Source organism: Rhea americana, unplaced genomic scaffold (assembly GCF_003343005.1).
Source record: "Rhea americana isolate MKP2758 unplaced genomic scaffold, rheAme1 scaffold_44, whole genome shotgun sequence".
Lineage (NCBI taxonomy): Eukaryota > Metazoa > Chordata > Aves > Rheiformes > Rheidae > Rhea > Rhea americana.
In genome coordinates, this window is record NW_028186579.1 from 3,434,552 (window position 1) to 3,452,497 (window position 17,946).

Here is a 17,946-nt window from a genome sequence, read left to right on the forward strand (position 1 = left end):
CCTCAGATCTGTTACAGCTGGAACCCTACTTTTAAATTCTCCAGCACGGAAAAAATCTTCTACATAGACTTACTGCTAAGGAGGGAAAACAAGAGAGGGACCTTTGCTACAGAAAAGAAAAAACATTCTTACAGCAAACTTACCTTTTAAATCCCAAAATGAGGCTGTTTCTAAAATGACGAGTATCAATACAGGGTGTGCTTGATGACGATACTGTAAACGAAACAAATGTTTCTAGTCATTCTACAAAAAAGGCCCAAACTCCAACAAGTCAACTAGCCGTGTAAATCAGGACTTTATATATATATACACACACACACATATATATATATGTATATATATATATATATATAATGTATGTATGTATGTGTATATATATATATATGTATGTATGTATGTGTATGTATATATTTAGTAAATGCTGACCAATGTTTGTAAACCAAGAATACTGTGGCATCTGAAAAAGCCCTGGCTTTTATCAGGTTTTAATATGCTCTCCTTCCAAAGGGATCAAATATTTTTAAAGGGAGATTTGACTTTTCATTGCCTTTACAACCAACAGTTAGTATCTGTTAATCTTCTGTGCAAATTAGTATTAGGAATAAGCACCCTCTCTGTAAAAATTTAACAAGGCCAAAGAAAAATTGTTCAAACCAAAACTAAACAACTCTAACGAAGAAAACTTAAGACAGTAGCCCTGAAACAAACAAACAAAAGAAATCCACCACAAGAAAATGGCTTGCTATTGAATTTGAGACTGAATGCCTGCCTTAAAGTAGGCTTCACAACTTCAGTGTTTTTACAGTGATATTTTCTTAGGTGTTTGTTTCTGCTTATATAAACTACATGACAAGAAATAAAAATTAGATCTAAAGTGCTATTCACAGAATTAAATTAAACATAAAGGGGACCCCCCCCCAACCTTTAGTAGCACTGAGCTGTAACCATTTTAAATGTTGGTATTTACAGTATTGGATGAACTCAAAAGAAACAGGAATATTATCAAATAGTAATAGATGCATTTAGGCCCTGTATGAAGTTATCATCATCTAAATTCAGTATTATTACAGAATTAACTCCTCTGAAAAAATGAGGGGTTGAAAAGGAGCCTCTGGGTCCCTTTTGCAAGGCCTACAATATGTATAAGGCGAAAGAGAACAGAAATAAAAACACCAGTTCTTTCGGAGCTTGGGAAATAAAAGGCAGAATAAACATGCTGAACTACTCCTTACTTCAACTCCAAGCATTTAGAAACTTAAAACAAGTGACATAAATGTTTAAATGTTTTATTTTAGTCTGAAAGTCTCAGGTGAAGTTTATTACAGGAGATCCTCAATACAAATCTTCCTCCAGTGGCATATTAAACTTTTTGCTCATAAACAGACAAGCGTAAAGCATCTCTAGTATGCTCAGCTGCTGCTGACAATCGGCAATCTGGTTTCCTTAGCAACAAACAAGTCTGAGAAAATCAAGTGGCTGACAATGAAGTGGAATGAAATGGCATGATAAAGGGAAAAAGCAGCTCTCATGTACACTGCCTTATGTGCTGAGATTCCTCAGCTGATGCTTCATAGCATTCACCTTGTCAGTAGCAGAAATCTATACATTATAAGGTATGAGAAGCTGAATCAATCCACTTAGATAGCAACCAGCGTTAATACCCAACCTTCACCTTCCCTGACTACGCTGATGAGACAATCTTGAACTACTTCCCATATCACATCTATTTTCTTCTTTGTAATACTGCAAAAGAAGCCAATCAAAAAAAAATCACCTGTTTAATATCTGTGCCTTAACATTTTAGGTGCTAATTAGATTTATCAGCATTCATTTCAGCTTAGTAGACTATTTACAGGAGTACCTTCCTTTAAAGCTCAAGTTCAAAAGCAATTCTGTAGAATTCCATGAATTATTAACCCTTGTCTTTGTAAAAAGAAATACCGCCACAAGAATTAAAATCAACACACAAACAACAGCTAAATAATGTATTATGTAAGACTACTTCATGACAGTAAGGCAGTATACAGCCTGTTGATAACACATTCAAAACTGATTTTTCCAGTTAACCAAAACAGGGTGTATGAGGGACCCCTACTTTTTCATGCAGGCAAAACCCCCAAATATTTCCGTTTCCAGGAACAATTTCATTGCTCCTAGTAAACAGTCATCTTTTCAAAAAAACTTCAAAGGCAGGAAATCTACATTTTTCACGGTTAATGCTTTTTGTTGGAATAAGAACAAAAGATAGCAGAATGTAAGGTCAATCTCAAAGATGAATTGGTACATTACAAGAATTAACTAACTAGTTAATTACTACTTATTTAGTTTTTGGCATCATATGCATTACCTACTGGAATTCAAAACATAAGTACAATTGACATACTTGAGTTTTGTTTTATACAGACACTTCAGTTTATTCAGCCTCTTATTGTGACTTTTTTCAACTTAGATGAACAGAAGACTACTTTACTATTATTATTTTACTATTAGCTTCCGCTTAATGTTATTTGCAAGCTTCAACACAGTTTCCCAAGGCCATGGTGTACAGATCACAAACCACAACCTGTTTAAACTTTTGCCTCAATGTTGGACAAATAAAACTGCTATTTAAAAAGGGATCCTTCTGTATCAGATTTAGTCCAAATTCAGAGATTTTGTTAATGAATCAGTACACTAGGAAATACAAATCTTGTTTAAGTTCTGTAAAGAAACAAATGTGCTCCTAGTTAACCATGCAAATTATCCCATTGTAACTATTCAATTAATGATGTATAAGTATCTTTTGCAAATACTGAGCATCAGAACGGTCTTTGGAGAAAAAATTTTGAGTTAATTTGTTAATTTATGCTATTTTAAGCTTATCACTTAATTACTCTGTCAAACTCATATATGCAGCTTCCACAGACTGACGCACCAGGACAGCACCTGCAATTTATTGTCAATATTGACCAGTTCTTTTAAAGTTGATCAATCATTAATAATTCTGTAGTACTTCAGAGCCATATTGTTAGACTACCATCACATTGTATTTGTGCCATGAACATAAAACAGAAACAATCTTGCATCAAAGTCTTTAGAGGCATTGTGCAAGGGACATTATTTCCTCAAGCCTTCTTGAAATACCTGAGAGAATTGTATTCAGTGCACAAGGCTATGATTTCTAAGTACATTACACAAGTAAATTTTATGGCCCATTTCAATACAAAAAAGGTTTTAACAGAGATATGTATTCTGGAATTGGCAGAACAGTCTGACATCTTTTCATAGATGACCTGACATAATAAAAGCCTTGCTACATCCATTCATTGCTCAAATATCTTTAAACCTCATATACTAATACATGTAAATCTCAGCCTAAAACCAATCTATGAGCAATACTGTAAGTACATGGTAACATGCAACATTAGAGATACTTACACAGAGAAAGAACATTTTTCAGCCTTCCCTGTGCTGCTTCGTATCTTATTTCTGCTATACGGAATCCAACAGTCTCAAACAGGCAGTTGTTCTCCTAGAGATAAAAATCAATCATTAGAGATAAACATAGAGAAGACATTCTGACACTTAGTATTTTTTAATACTTCCTTCCCAGGGGTCACTGACATTTTTGTATTGATACTGCAGAACACAGAAGGTGCTTTACAAAAGTCTACACAGCTAGCTAGATGAGTTGCTGCTGATCAAAATTTATCCAGTTTTTGCACTGAAACCAACTGCAGGAAAAAATGGTACCAAAAGCACAAAGACAGTTGTGAGGGACAGTTCAAAGTTTTTTAACCTGCAATTCTGAATTCCTGAACAAATGAAAAACAATGCATCGAGAGTAATTACTGAAACACTAAGACTTCTCACACCCAGTAAAAGAAAGAATATCACTAATTTATTAAGTTTATATTTATTTAGTTAGTTCTTACCAGTTACAGAAACAAGAAAGCTAGTAAGACTGAAGTATTTTTGTTAGTTCTTAGAAGGAGAAGGAAAGGAAGCAAGAAAAAGGCATTGTAAACAAGCCAACAGTTTCAAAAAATAATCTGAAATATACCAAACAGGCTTGATCATACTAAGCTCATATTTAGAACACTACTGGGATCTAAATCTTTCAGAGAACATATAGAAGAACAAACTATGCAACAGTAGCCTTTATGAATTCTGAATTTAAACTCACCTGCAGCTGAGCACGGGCAGTCTCAATATCAGCAAAATTTTTAAAAACATAGTCTGTGTAAGTTTCTGTATCAAGTTCCACCCCCAACTCACGCATTACTTTGAGGATCTCAAAAACACCTATCAAAGGAAAATTGGTGAAACTAACATTTCAGAACATTCCAACATTTCAGAAAATGAAACTTAAAAAAGAAAACTAGAAAAATTAATATTTCTTTTCAGAAATAAAAAGGATTTCTCCATTTACCTCACTGTATTTGCAATGCAAAAGTCTAAATTTTTATTTTAGTTACTGTTCTATCAAAAAGAACAAACCCTTGGTTAGTTTGGAAATTGCTAGTTTACAAAGTTATTTTCTAACATAGGGAAAGATATACTAGTTATACACAACACATCTTTTAAAGCTATATATAAATACCAATGTTATCATGCCTTTAAAAAAGAAAGCTAATCTGAAATTTCTTCTAATACATATAACCATTTTCAAGATAAAAACGCATTCTTCAACACGTAATATATTCTTAGCATTGTTCTTGGCATCCAATCCTAATTGACAGACTAACTTTCGAGATTTTGATAGATTTGTACAAAAGAAAATAGTATTTTTGTAATCAAATAGGTTGATTAGTCTTCAATTCAATAAATCAGTTTCTACCTGGAAATTCAGACAAAGTCTGCAGCATCCCGAATTCCCACAAACCCCAAAGAGGTTACGTCATAACTTACACAATGTTTCGATCAATTTGACCAACTAGACTTTATATTATTCTAAATATGCATTTGAAGACAAAGAATACCAAATCTTAATGGAGTTCAGGAAATATTTCTATATATTTTGTGCTGCTTTTTAATTGCTTACACTCTTCTTATTTGCAGAAACTTCCTACAATAGCCCTAGCTAGCAAACTCTGAACTCCTGTCAAAACCTATGCAGGTATTACCATTTTTTGCTGGTCTAAAAATGATTTGTCAGTTGCTGCAGGACACCAGTACCAAACAGCATATGTTTTTTTCAACTTGCATTTCATACTTATTTCTTTAAAAATGTAAAGTTTCCCAAAGTCCTCATCTTTGCCCTGGAGTGCCACCTATGGAAAAGTGACACTTCCATGAATATTTTATGCAGTGCACTACGGTGCAAATAATCAAATGTGAATTCCCTCTGAGCACTTAAAAATACATGCAGGCAAGTCAAACTAGATTAAAGTCGCATCATCTGTTCAAGTTTGCCTTAAACAAAACTCTGTCGAATTTTGGCCCAGAATCTGCAAAATTATGAATAAAGAATTAATTACAGTAAGTCTTTCTCAACACCTTACAAATTTTGACAGCTAGTTTCTATTTCATGTTTGCAGCTTCTCAGAAAATGCATTAAGCCCTCTTACGTTAAAGCATTTTCAAAAGTAACCAAGTTCAAATCTGTATCACTAGAAGTAACTGTTTGAAGACAGAACTAGATACCACAGTGAATGTGATGCAGTATCCTTAGGAGATCTGGGTTCAAATTTGTATTTAGGAAAGAGCAGAAAACGCATCCCCATTGCCTAGCAGACATCTGTCACAAAAGCATTACACTACCTGGCACAGTTCCTCAGCAGAAAAGGGCATGTAGGAACATCAGCAGAAAACAGCGTTGAAGACTAATGTACATCAGTGACAATACCAAACATAGCCAAATTAATCACAAATTAAAAAATAAAAAAAACACAAAACCACAAACAAAAAACAAACAAAAAGAACAATGCTGGCACATATTTCTTCATCTCTAAGGTTGCTGATGCAGGAATTTTTTGTATAGAAAAAGAATACTGAAAATCAATAAAGAATCCTTCAACTCTGCAAACATTTTCCACCTCAATGAGAACAGGAACTGCTTTATTATCAAATAAATATCTTGCCCAATATAAAGCAATAAAACATTCCCAATTCAAGCAAAACACTATTATAATGTCAAACACATGCATCAAAGAAGATGTGCCTGCTTTTGGAAAATCTTTGCTCCTAATAACAATATTTGACAATACACTAACCTCTCTCACCTCGAAGCAAAGAACAGCCTAAAAAAGCAGAGACAGAATTGCAACTGTATATATCTAAAAAGCACTGAGATGATGACAAAAAGCGTTCACAACCAAAAAGTCTTCTATAAAGAATTAGTAATTCTTTTTTTCTTCCCTCTCTCAACACAAACAATTCTTTGTTCTTTTACCAAGAATTAGTATCTCTGCAATATCTAATAGTTCATTCAAAAAAACCTGCATCAATTTGAACTTGCTTAAAAATATTTACTCTAGACCTGTCTAAATACTGGAATTATGTATAATTCTAGTATTCTTCTGCCGTTGGAAGAAAAAAACAAACTAATGATGAACTAATATAAAATGCAGCATCTGCATCAAAGTTTCAGAATATTTACTCATTGCAGAGAACACTCAAATTCTGAAGAGTCTTTTTTCTTAAATATACATTAGTTCCTTGGGCCCATATGACCTCACAGTAAGTCTTCCAGCTGCCTCCCTCCTTGACCAAGGATTTTTTTTTTTTTTTTTTTNGGGGGGAGGGGGCTATCTTGGGTTGAGATAAGGAAAGACTGCAGGTATTGTGCACCCAAAATCAAAAAATCGAGTGAGTGAAAAGATGACAGAGGAGCGAACAGAACATAGACCAACACTTCTGTTCTCCTTTCTGTCATCACCAGAAACAGCACTGGAACATCCCTCCAGAAGTAAGAAGCAAGTAACAAGTAACTTTCCAGCTTCAAATCAGTATATCCAAGAAAAATACAGAAGAGATGAATTACAAGATGGTTTGTGAGGCTTGCTGCTTCTCAAGGGGTGCAAAGTGAGCCTTGCAATTCAGTCTACCTTAATTCCCTGTTCTTCACAGCAAGCAGCATCTTCTTTCTGAAGTGATGCCACAAGAATAGGTGGAATTTCTAATGCAGTTAAGTACAGTTCAACATGTGCAAAGGCAACAAAATAAGGCATAAAGCAGTTTTCTGAACAATTTTTTAAAAATCTCCAGTTTGAAAAGTGAGGTTATAATAAAGACGACAGCATAATAATTAACATATTTTTGCAGCATTGTTAATTTCAGAGGTACTCAGAAAACTTCCTTGCTCAAAAAGTCTTTCTACCAGACAGTATTTCAAAATGATTATTTTGGGAAATCATCACCCTTCTTCCCCCTGGGGGGCTTTGACACTTATGTACATTTTCTTGCGATCTGGGGCAAAGCAAAAATTGAATTACCGTTCACTAATCAAGCTTTGTGTATAACTACAACATTTTACTGGAAAATAGAAATTTAAAAACACAGTTGACTTTTTAAAATTTTAGTTTTACAACAACTGAAGTGATTATATGAAGGGGGGGGACTAAAAAATGTTCTGCTGCTAGCGTAAGTCAAGAACTTCTGCTTAACTATGCAGGCCTTCCTGGTTTTACTGTAAAGTCTGACACAAGATGAATCCCAATGCTACTAACCTCAGTGCTTTTCTGATCTACTACATACTGATCTTTCGAATCCTTCAAGCGCTTTCCATTTCTAAAAGCCTAACAACATTTATTTAGATAAACTTATGGAAATAAGCTATCAACTTGTGTAACAGACGTGTATAAAAGCATGTCCCATCTAAAATTATTTTCCTGCATTAAATGACTGAAAACAGCTGTTTGCTGTCTTGCAGTGGCCAAGTTCTCTATGGCATATTTAAACAGTTGCCTTGCTTTATGTGTACTAGCCACCACTTCATTGCTGCTTCTCTCTTGGACTCAACTCCATGATAGAGAAGTTAAGAGATTTTCTTGATACCCAGTGTCAGCTTTCCTAATGTGATTAATATTGCTACTAGTTATGTAATTGCATGGGTCACATTACACATATTGGTTCAGGCATTTGTACTTCTCAGCTCTGGATAGGTTATTGCTTATATACTACCTCTTTTAATGATTATTTAGCTCATTAGCTACATTCTATCAGTTGTTCAATAGTTTTTGTTTTTCCTAAGTTCCCCCTGCCCCCATTTTCAGCCTTTCCCATACCAAAATGCATGGAATTATATGCATTGAGCCAGGCATCAGTACTTTGCAGAAAAAGCAATTATCACCTCCTTTTTGTTATGAGACGTGATACAGTGTCTATCTTTACTTCTGTTCATAGAACCCTATAATTTTTTGTTGCTATAAAGCACCATTTTTCTAATACACTTCCTATTGTCACCTTTAGGTTCTCACTACAGCACTACTCTATTATTTCTATTAAACAATTCCAGAATTCTTTTTCTCCATTTACTTTCCTTCAGGTGTATTAGTTGCATTTTTAGGTAGTGAATCTCATTTTATTAATTTTAATGTATCTTCCATTTCAAAAATGAATGCAAGTGAGCTTACACATGGTAAAGAATATGGTAAAAATTTATTTCGCTGCAGCAATTATACTAATTTTTACTACAGAAGAGAATGCTCAGAAAACTTCTCTCCTGTATGTTAAAAATTGCAAAATTACTGACCTTTGTAGGTATATACACAACTTTCACAGCTGAAATTTCAGACTGAGAGACAAAGTAATAGGTAACAAAAACAGGCTTGCAAATCCACAATATTAACATACAACCATACAGAAGTTTTTCTATTTACAAAAGCATCAGATGCATAAAGAAAGGCTTTCTAGAAGGTGGTAAAGAAAGCTAAAGTTGATCTGTTTAGGGGTTCCTTCACCAGTTTTCTTCACAGTTTGCTTACATGACTGCCAGCAGAAACTGCTAGCCAATGTACAGCTGATTTTTATAGTAGGAGTCCACACTCAGTCAACCTCTGACCTTACCAGAGATCAAAAGAGGTCTGAAACTTAAGTTTTTCTTAACAAGCTGATATACTTTCAGTTTTGGAACCTAAGTCTAAACCTAATAATGCTTTCAGCATTTCTAATTCTAGTGTTATTGAGGTGAAGTATTCCTTGCAGTAACAGAAAGCATTTTAGTTAGTCAGTAGCATCTGCATATACAGAAATATGACACATATCTCAACCCACTTATATTTGGCTACACTGTACTTCAAGCAAAGATAAACCTAAGTTACAAATTTGACCCAACTAAAACAATGTAGCAACAGTTTTTAAAAAGATCATTGAACTTTCAAGCATCTGAAAACATGTGAGAAGATAAACTTGGGAAGTACTCTAGCAGGAGCAGAGTCTAAGGAGTTAATAAAAACTGAATATTGTTTTCCTAAAGGCTTTTTGAAAAGGCTTGAGACATTTTTATAGCCAGAAACAATTAGGGAATACTTGTTTCAGCAGTTCTTCCAAACTGGAATATGACTGTATATTTAAGATAAAATTGCGATACGAAGAGTCTGCTAAAAGCACTTTTTTTTTGTTTGTGCATTTTGTTTGTCACCCAGTGTCACACTAACAACTCTGCATCTCATTCTAAAGCACATTATACGGTGAGATAAGATGAAAAAGACAGTTTTTTGTTTCCCCAAGGGGGAAGTACTTCTGTTAAAAGCATCTTTTTACGATACCATTCTTTCTGAATTACCAATAACGCAAACCAAAGAATTAGATACTATACTCTTAAATTTAATATTTTTTCAATTTTTATTCATATCCTGTAGACATCCCCATGTGTAACAGGGGAAAGTATGCTAAATGCTTAAGCCTACTTAAGAATCCAAAAGATTGAGCATTTCTGTCCTTCAATCAGTATGCTGTCAGGTCAGGCTCACAGATTGAGCAATATAAGTTCTCCTGCAGTTTTTATTACTGTAACTGAACTCACATTCGGCTTATCAGATAGATATAAGAAGCAGATTTTTTAAAAAATACGTATAATATATATTTCTGCAGTCCAAGAGAGTTGTTATAAAGTAACCTTAACTTCAAACGCTTTGCTCAGATTTCCATTTTCGTCAAGAGTAAATTCTGTACAGGACAAAGAGGAACTGGAAAGCAGTAAGAAGGCAAAGAGTTGAAAAGATAATTAAACTTTTTCATACTTCTTTCCATTTAAATGCATAGGATTGTACCATGATTAAGTAGGAAAGGTGGTTTTCAAAAAACCTTTCTGAAGAATAAAATGCTTGCAACAAAATAAGTCAGGCAGCAATTCTTCATTTTCTTTCAATTCTTCAAGAGTCTGCTAAATCTTAAAACAATGTTGTAGGAAAAAAATGTGCATTAAGGTTAAAATATAGCAACAGGAACACATATCAGATATCTAACCTTTGAGATTCTTCTCTTTCTGGTATCCAACAAGCAGTGGCCAGAAATAGTGAGGTCTGAGTGGCAAGCCTTCTTCTTTCATGATCTTCATCACATCAATGGCCATATCTAAAAACATCCATAAGACAATTAAACAGTGACTAAGTACTTTAAACAAACACATTAAATAAATAAATAAATAAGCAGAGTACCTGATTTGTTGGCCTCCAAAGCACAGCGCAAAATAAATGGTAAAGGTGCTGAGTGCATTTTTGCTTCTTTTAACTCGCTACAATATTGTTTCAGCTTGCTAATCGGCTGCAAAAATATATTAAATTTTAAAATTCTTTCAATTTCTTTAATTGACAGGAATGTTAGATTCTTCTAGTGTTTAAAAATGGATATTATACATGGCAAACATTAAGGGATGGCAAAAAATAACTTTGTGAATTTCATCTTATTATGTAAATTTGATATGAAATATTAAAACCATTCTACATGTATTAACTGTGCAAAAAATCTACCACTTTCAATCTTCAGTCAGATTAAATCATAAATAAATATAAAAATAACTAATAAACTAACAAAATAAATATACTGTTATAAGTATAGTTAAGAAAAAAATATTATAATGCTGCATACCATATCTGTATTTACACAATGTTGTAGGAAGAAGCTACCCTGGTCCATATTGTCACGTGATAAATGATGAAGAGACTTCAAAATACGAAAACTTATATCTTCAAAGCCATGAGTTATCAAAGTCAAACATAGGTTCATTGCATCTAGAAATTGAAAAACAGAAAACAACAAAAAAGCATGGTTAACTATTTTAGCATTAAAGCACTAAGGGAAGTAAATATGTTTTAAAAGCATCACTGACATACTACTTAACGTGACTAACCAATCAAATTTGAGACTACCTTTTACAGTATTATTTATATTATCAATGGAATTTACTTTTCCCACTAAAAATGCCATGCCAAAATTTTTAGAAGCATCACCACAGCAACATAATAGAAGGATATGAGATAAGAGAAACATTTCTAGACATCTTAAGGGAAGAAAAAAAGAGATGAAGATAATCAACAGTTACCAAGCAGATTAAACACACTGGGATCCAAAAGTGAGTTTTAGTTTAGTTAGAGAAAACTATATTCAGTATTTACAATCTCCCTTTTTGTTAAATTCATGAACAGCTGTGACAACTGAAGTTTTGCAAGTGTTACTTGCAGAAAGGACTCCACACTTTACCACTTTCCTATAAAGTCTTAATAGATTTTAAGTTACAGTTTTGATACATTAATTTTATATGCAAATTAAAAGTGACTTATAATATTTTAAAAATAATTTAAAATAATTTGAAGCAGAACAAATGAATCCACAGACATGTTAGAAAAATATTATTTTACTTTAAATATTCAACAAAACCCAACTATTTGGGGGGACATTACTTACCATTGCAATGAACTGAAAATGCTTGCCCTCTAACACCTGAGTAGTATTTCTATGCAAAATACCACTGCAGCAATTGAAAACATACCTGGAATTAATTCCCTTTCAAATCTTATGCGCTCTTTAATGTCCTCAATGTACTGAGGATATCCAGCCTTTGCAAGGCTTAAAATCACCTGCATCAAAACCCTATCCATAAGATATCCTTCAGTCTTCTCAACCTCTTCTAGAGTCTGGAAACAAGAATAAGCGTAACTTTAATAAACTTTATACTGACTCAAAACACAATACGTTAAAAGAATAAAATTCTCAAAAATTTGAGGTCTTTTACATTTTTAAACACAGTTTTTGGACACAGAAGAGATGGTAGAGAGAATACTAATTATCTAGGAAGAGTCTCAAACACCTCTAGATTTTAAAAAGAAAAAGGGATTGATAAAGGGATAATTAGATTCTCTCCAATACCTAATAATATATGAAAATATTAGAGAGATGACTTCCAAAAAAAAATGCTGTGAAAAAGACTGTAATTAGTCAAACTTCATCATTGCTTGGAAGAGGGATGCTTGAGGAAGATTTGTTTAATTTGTAAGCCACAGAAATATACGTGAAATATTCTCCTCCTCGAGTTGGTCCTTCCATTTGATACCACTCATTAAACTCAAATCAATACTCAAATCAATTTTCTGCTGTTTCCTTACCAAAATTTCAACTAAACAAAGGTCTGTTGTGCAGGTAAGTACCCATGCAAGTTGACCTCCAAAGCAGCATTATCCTACACAAACTCTGTGAACATCTATGTTAGTTTGTATGAACTCTTGCAAAAATTCAGTTTTACTGGAAAGATTCAGTGGCTTCAACAGGCGCAGGATGATCATTGTTATCTTTATACATACCATAAACACTGTCCATTGAAGAAATAAAGAAAACCTCTAATTATTATATCACTCAATAGCACATTATTTACCATATCTTCACACAGAGTAAAAAGCAGTTATCAGAAGAGAAACTTCTGTTTTTAAATGAAGTATGAAACTGTTCTCAGTTAACCAACTATTCAGATACAAAAAAATTTTTTATTTTCCTACTATGAGGAGACAAATTTTAAAATACAGTGTTAGTCTATACATACAGATAGAAAGCATTCCAGAGTTAAACCGAAAAAAGACAAATTCTAACTTGCAATACCTTTTTGATGCTGTCAGCATCACCCTTTTCAGCATACACATTCAGTAATGATAAATAGGTGTCTGGGCCAGGTTCAACACCAGCCATCCTCATCACCGAGAGGATATTTTCTGCACTCTTCATGTCTCTAAAGGCATTCAAAAGAAAGAGTCTCAGTCAATTCAATCACAATATTTATTGCAACTTGCATATTTCCTCATTCAATTAATAATGAAACAAACTGAACAGAAACAAACTCTGAGAATGAAACAAGCATAGAGAAACCTATTTTAACCAAGTAAACCCCAAAGGTCAAAGTGCAAATCTTCTAATTATTGTATTATTTAGAACACTTATTTCAACTTCAGCAGCTTAAAGTTCAAAAATTTAAGCATAGCAAATTTTTTTCAAATAGAAAAAAAATCAAATTACCTTGAAATTCAACCTTCTCAAACACAAGAAAAAATCTACTTTTCTTAAATAGTTTTGTCTCAAAATGCATATAAAAAGTCTTCTATATAGTATTATTCAAAGCCACTACATTACTCCTAGTTTTGCAGCTTTTAAGTTTTCTGTACAATATTAATTTATATTGAAGTAAAAAAAAAAAAAACACAAAAAATGTATTAACATTACCCTGATCTTGCATGACCTTTCACAAGGCTACTGAATACTGCCTCTGTGATTGGGAGATCTTTATTCTTCATAAATCCAAGAATCTTACTGAAAAATAATACAACAATTATTAGAACTTTTATTGTTTGAGAAGATAAAGTCCTGAGCTATTGCTGTGCTGCTGGACAAGTACTGTATCAAATAAACAAATATTGATGTCATTAAATAATTATATTTCAGGATGTTGCATAATATGCTTATGATACAGTCAATTTTTTTCTTCCGAGGAATTATATTTATTGCTTAAAAACAAACATACCTATTCTCATGTCTGTGCATATTTTTATCTTCCTTTACTTATTTTTCCTGTTCAACAATCAGTTATAAACTTAAAAGATAACCTTTCTAAAATTAATGCAACTAACACTACATGGATATCCACACTTTTTTTCATGTGAGATGTGGACATCTCACATTTTTTCATCGGCCCTAAAAATGACAAAACAACTTGTTTTCAGAGCAACTTAAAAGCCAGCTTGATTTAAACACACACTGGTCCATCACATTTTTATTTTGCTTATGTAGCTTCCAGCTGCATCTAAGAAACTGCTATTCAATGCTTGATTAAAATATGCTTAATCTCCTGTGCTTTACTCATCAAAAATTTTGAGGACTACCCTGAAATGAGTTTGAATATTAATAGTAGGAAGTCTGAGAAAGATTTCTTTATGTAATTTACTTGAACATAAATGCAAAGGAATACCTGGCTCCTTCAATGTCACCCTCATTGCAATAAGCAGCAATCAACCTTTGGTATGTAACCTGCAGAAAACAATGGGAAAGTTAATAATTTCTATCCAATACACGATACTGCTATTGAGAAAGAAGATATCATTAAAGGATACCCACTCGATTGGGCTGCACATTAGCTTCCTCCATTCTGGCCAAAAATTCGGTTGGAGAGAACTTGTGCTCATTCTGAAGGTAGACTTTAAGCAAAGCATTATAATGGCTTGTATCATACACAGCACCTAAGGAAATATTTCAGGCACAGTCACTGAGTGTAGGTTCTTTAAATTGAATGCAATTTTAGAGCTTTTTCAGATAATTTTATATCAATTTTATTTTGTACCAACTTTAGGTACAATCAGGTTGCTTCCTTTTATCCATCTTTGCAACATTAGACAACTATTTAATAATGCACATTTGCTTTTAAAAGGCTAAAACATACCAAGAGTATAGAAACATCATTGCTTACATACATTCCATTCTGCATTCTGCTATAGGAAAATTTATTTTACAGATTTTATTTTACAGATTTAGCAATATTACTCTCAAGAAGCAGTTCTTCTGTGAGAGATTTGTAGATAAACGATTAATTTAAAATAAAAAGTATCATCTAATAAAATAGCTGATAACATTAGGAATACTCAGGCCATCAGATATGAAGGTAATGGTCAACATCCAACTGAGAAATAAAATACGTCCTTACAATAATCAGAAGCAAGTAGAAGGCTGATTTAAGCACTGAGGGGAAAAGGGGGCATTATTATTAAACACCCCTAGATGTCAGTATAACTCCCAGAATAGGAAATAGGTGTCTCACTGCAATAACAAAACCTATTTTTCATTTGCTAATGAATATTTGCCATTATAACCTAACATTTAAACACCATTAAAATGCATTCAGTTCTCTGTTACAAAGAAAGCAACCTGGCAACACTAAAGCACATTGCTATTCTTTCGTGATGGACTAACAAAAATAGACCTACCCAGTTCTTTCATTTTGTCCCATATCATATGGGCTAGTTCTGTTCTTTCAGATGACAATACCTCTGGTAATAAAGCACCACAACTTCGCAACAACAGCAAGGCCTGGTTACTCCCTGGAGACCCTGCAATAAAAAAAAAAGAACATTATTAACAGATCTAACTCAGGTTAACCAGAAAAAGTCACCTAAATAAAATAAATATATGCATGCAACAAGTCTGTCAGATATAAAAATCAGTGGGAACTGTGTTTTTAAATGAATACATACATTTTTGCCTCTATTGTTTAGTGATTCAAAGGTAATACTAAAACAATTATTTAAAATATTTTTATAGAATATTACTTTCTAAACTTAGGGCTTTTAGGTTTCTATGGTAACTTCTGCAAGTAATCACATACACTTCTGAAGAGCTAGCTTCTGCAAGTAATTACATACACTTCTGAAGAGAATTCTCATCCTTTTGAATGGAGTTCCAAACTTCCTTTTAAAAATTTTATTTTTGTAGCTCTTGGATAGTAAATTGGTGTCAGTCTTTTCTTCCAACCAAAACCAGTCCACACAACAGAAGTGTCACAGCATAAGCCTTTTCAAAGGAGCTAAATTTGCATAACCCATACCAAACTCATCCTACATACCAAGTTCTACCAGTGCTTATGTCAGTTCAGGATTATACCTAAACAAGATGGGATGAAGAAGCTCACAAGACATCATCACAATTTATCCACCTGTCTGACATAGGCTTTTGTTTTTCAGCAGTGTCAACATGGACCCCTAAAAAAGCTTCAGATTCACTCGAAAAGAAATAGCTCTATAACCCTGCTGAGTTTGTAGTCTACTCAACCTGTTATTCTGTTGCTATGCTATTGCTGAAACAACTGCTAACCTCCAAATTTTGTTCATGAAGTGAGATGACTCCAGTCTAAAGCTGAAAAGCAAGTCTGCTGGCAAACAGTATGAACTATATATCCGAACACTTCATTCGGCACAAAAATTCTACCATTGTTAGGAATGAAGTGAAAGATGGAAGGAAAAACTTCATGTTTAAGTAGAATATAGTCACGACAAATTTCTTCATAAATTATACATTTAATATTAGTAGTAAAAATAAGATTTGAGATTGACCCATTGAAATACACACACTTTTGCCTTATAGGAGGATCATCTTCAAAATTCAGAAGCTTTACAGAATACGATCCCCAAAAGATTAAGTAACGGCACTACTATATGCTGAAAATGATTCCTGGTAAAAACATGGCATTTAGTACGGTAATGAGGTTGGCTGAGTAGGAACTCAAAAAAGCAGCACAACAAATCTTAAACTCAGATGATCTAGTACTTTAAATTTCCCAATCTAAAATCTATAAAGATCATTTTATGCCTTTTCAGCATAAAAAGGGACATACCTTCCGGCAAATTTCTGAAACTGCACAGTACTTCATACTAGCATCATACTGTTTCAAAACTGCTATTCAGAGATGCTCAGCTTGAGTTTCCACTATTACCATCTATTTTAGCTTCCATCCACATTCAAGATCAAATAAAAGACAATTTTTGCCTAGAGAATAGTGAAAGAGACTAAGAAAAAGTCTACCTCCTCCAACTCCTGCACATAACACCACAGATGCCAGAAATAACTACAAACCTAGTTGTCTGTCTTGGGCTGCACTACTGCTCCTGAAGCAAAGTATGGCAGGGCTGTCGGATACTTCACAGATTACCAGGTAAGCTGAAGACATAGCATTTTTCCTATCACATCTTTATAAGCAAACCCAACAATTTCTAACAAAAAGGAGAGTTTCTTTAAAAAGCAGTGTATTGCTAAATAATAATAATAATAATAATAATAATAAAGGGGCAGGAAAAATCTTAACCCTTTTCTATCACAGGAGGAAGGCATACCTCAGAGGTGATTTTTCTCTAACAAGGAACAAAATAAATGTATGCTTCCACAAAACACAGATTATAAAAAACATTTAAGTTTTTATATGCCAAACAAACATACAGGCAGATCAGAATGGGTATCCCCAGCTGCTGCTGCTAATTGTAAGTGTAATGGAAAATGCACATGTTCCATAGAAAATTAAGTTCCTGTAGCATGCTATTATACAGAGCCGTGGAAGCAGCTATACAGCTATAAAATAAAGGCAAAATAAGATAAAAAATCAAAAGCAGAAAAATTAGCTCAAAAATTTCTGCTCAAAAGCAGAAAGCTCTATAAGGTCTAAAATTAGACATATATTTGATGATATTTATACTAATGACTGAGTACCTTGAAAGTCAAAAGATAGCAAAAAAGTCAGGAATATGAACATGAGAAGATACAGCACAAGACAGTCGCACCAATCTTTTTTTTTTTTCCTGAAGGTTACATACACATGCAAATCCTTTTTAGAAATAAACTGTAACTCCCCACATTTCTGCTAAATTAGTTTCTAATGTTGCTATTAGAAAGATAAATGAGGGTTGATTCTCATTTATTCAAATAGCATCCTAGTTAAATTCTCATTTATTCAAATGGCATCCTAGTTAAATTCTTGGAGAAAATTTACCTTTTTTTGAACTCTAAAAA

General features: G+C 33.4%; 1 protein-coding gene across 1 annotated transcript in view; it reads right to left on the reverse strand.

Annotated features, from left to right (window-relative positions):
* The window catches only part of LRPPRC (leucine rich pentatricopeptide repeat containing), a 95,776-nt gene that overhangs the window by 63,028 nt on the left and 14,802 nt on the right, over positions 1-17,946 (reverse strand). The window contains exons 5-16 of the mRNA XM_085315782.1: positions 15,378-15,500; positions 14,515-14,636; positions 14,369-14,427; positions 13,627-13,713; positions 13,012-13,138; positions 11,912-12,056; positions 11,011-11,153; positions 10,581-10,686; positions 10,390-10,497; positions 4,166-4,284; positions 3,418-3,511; positions 144-213 (exon numbers count right to left, since the gene is read on the reverse strand). Of these exons, the coding sequence (XP_085171908.1) occupies positions 144-213; positions 3,418-3,511; positions 4,166-4,284; positions 10,390-10,497; positions 10,581-10,686; positions 11,011-11,153; positions 11,912-12,056; positions 13,012-13,138; positions 13,627-13,713; positions 14,369-14,427; positions 14,515-14,636; positions 15,378-15,500 (1,303 nt within the window). The remainder of the gene's footprint in view (positions 1-143; positions 214-3,417; positions 3,512-4,165; positions 4,285-10,389; positions 10,498-10,580; positions 10,687-11,010; positions 11,154-11,911; positions 12,057-13,011; positions 13,139-13,626; positions 13,714-14,368; positions 14,428-14,514; positions 14,637-15,377; positions 15,501-17,946) is intronic.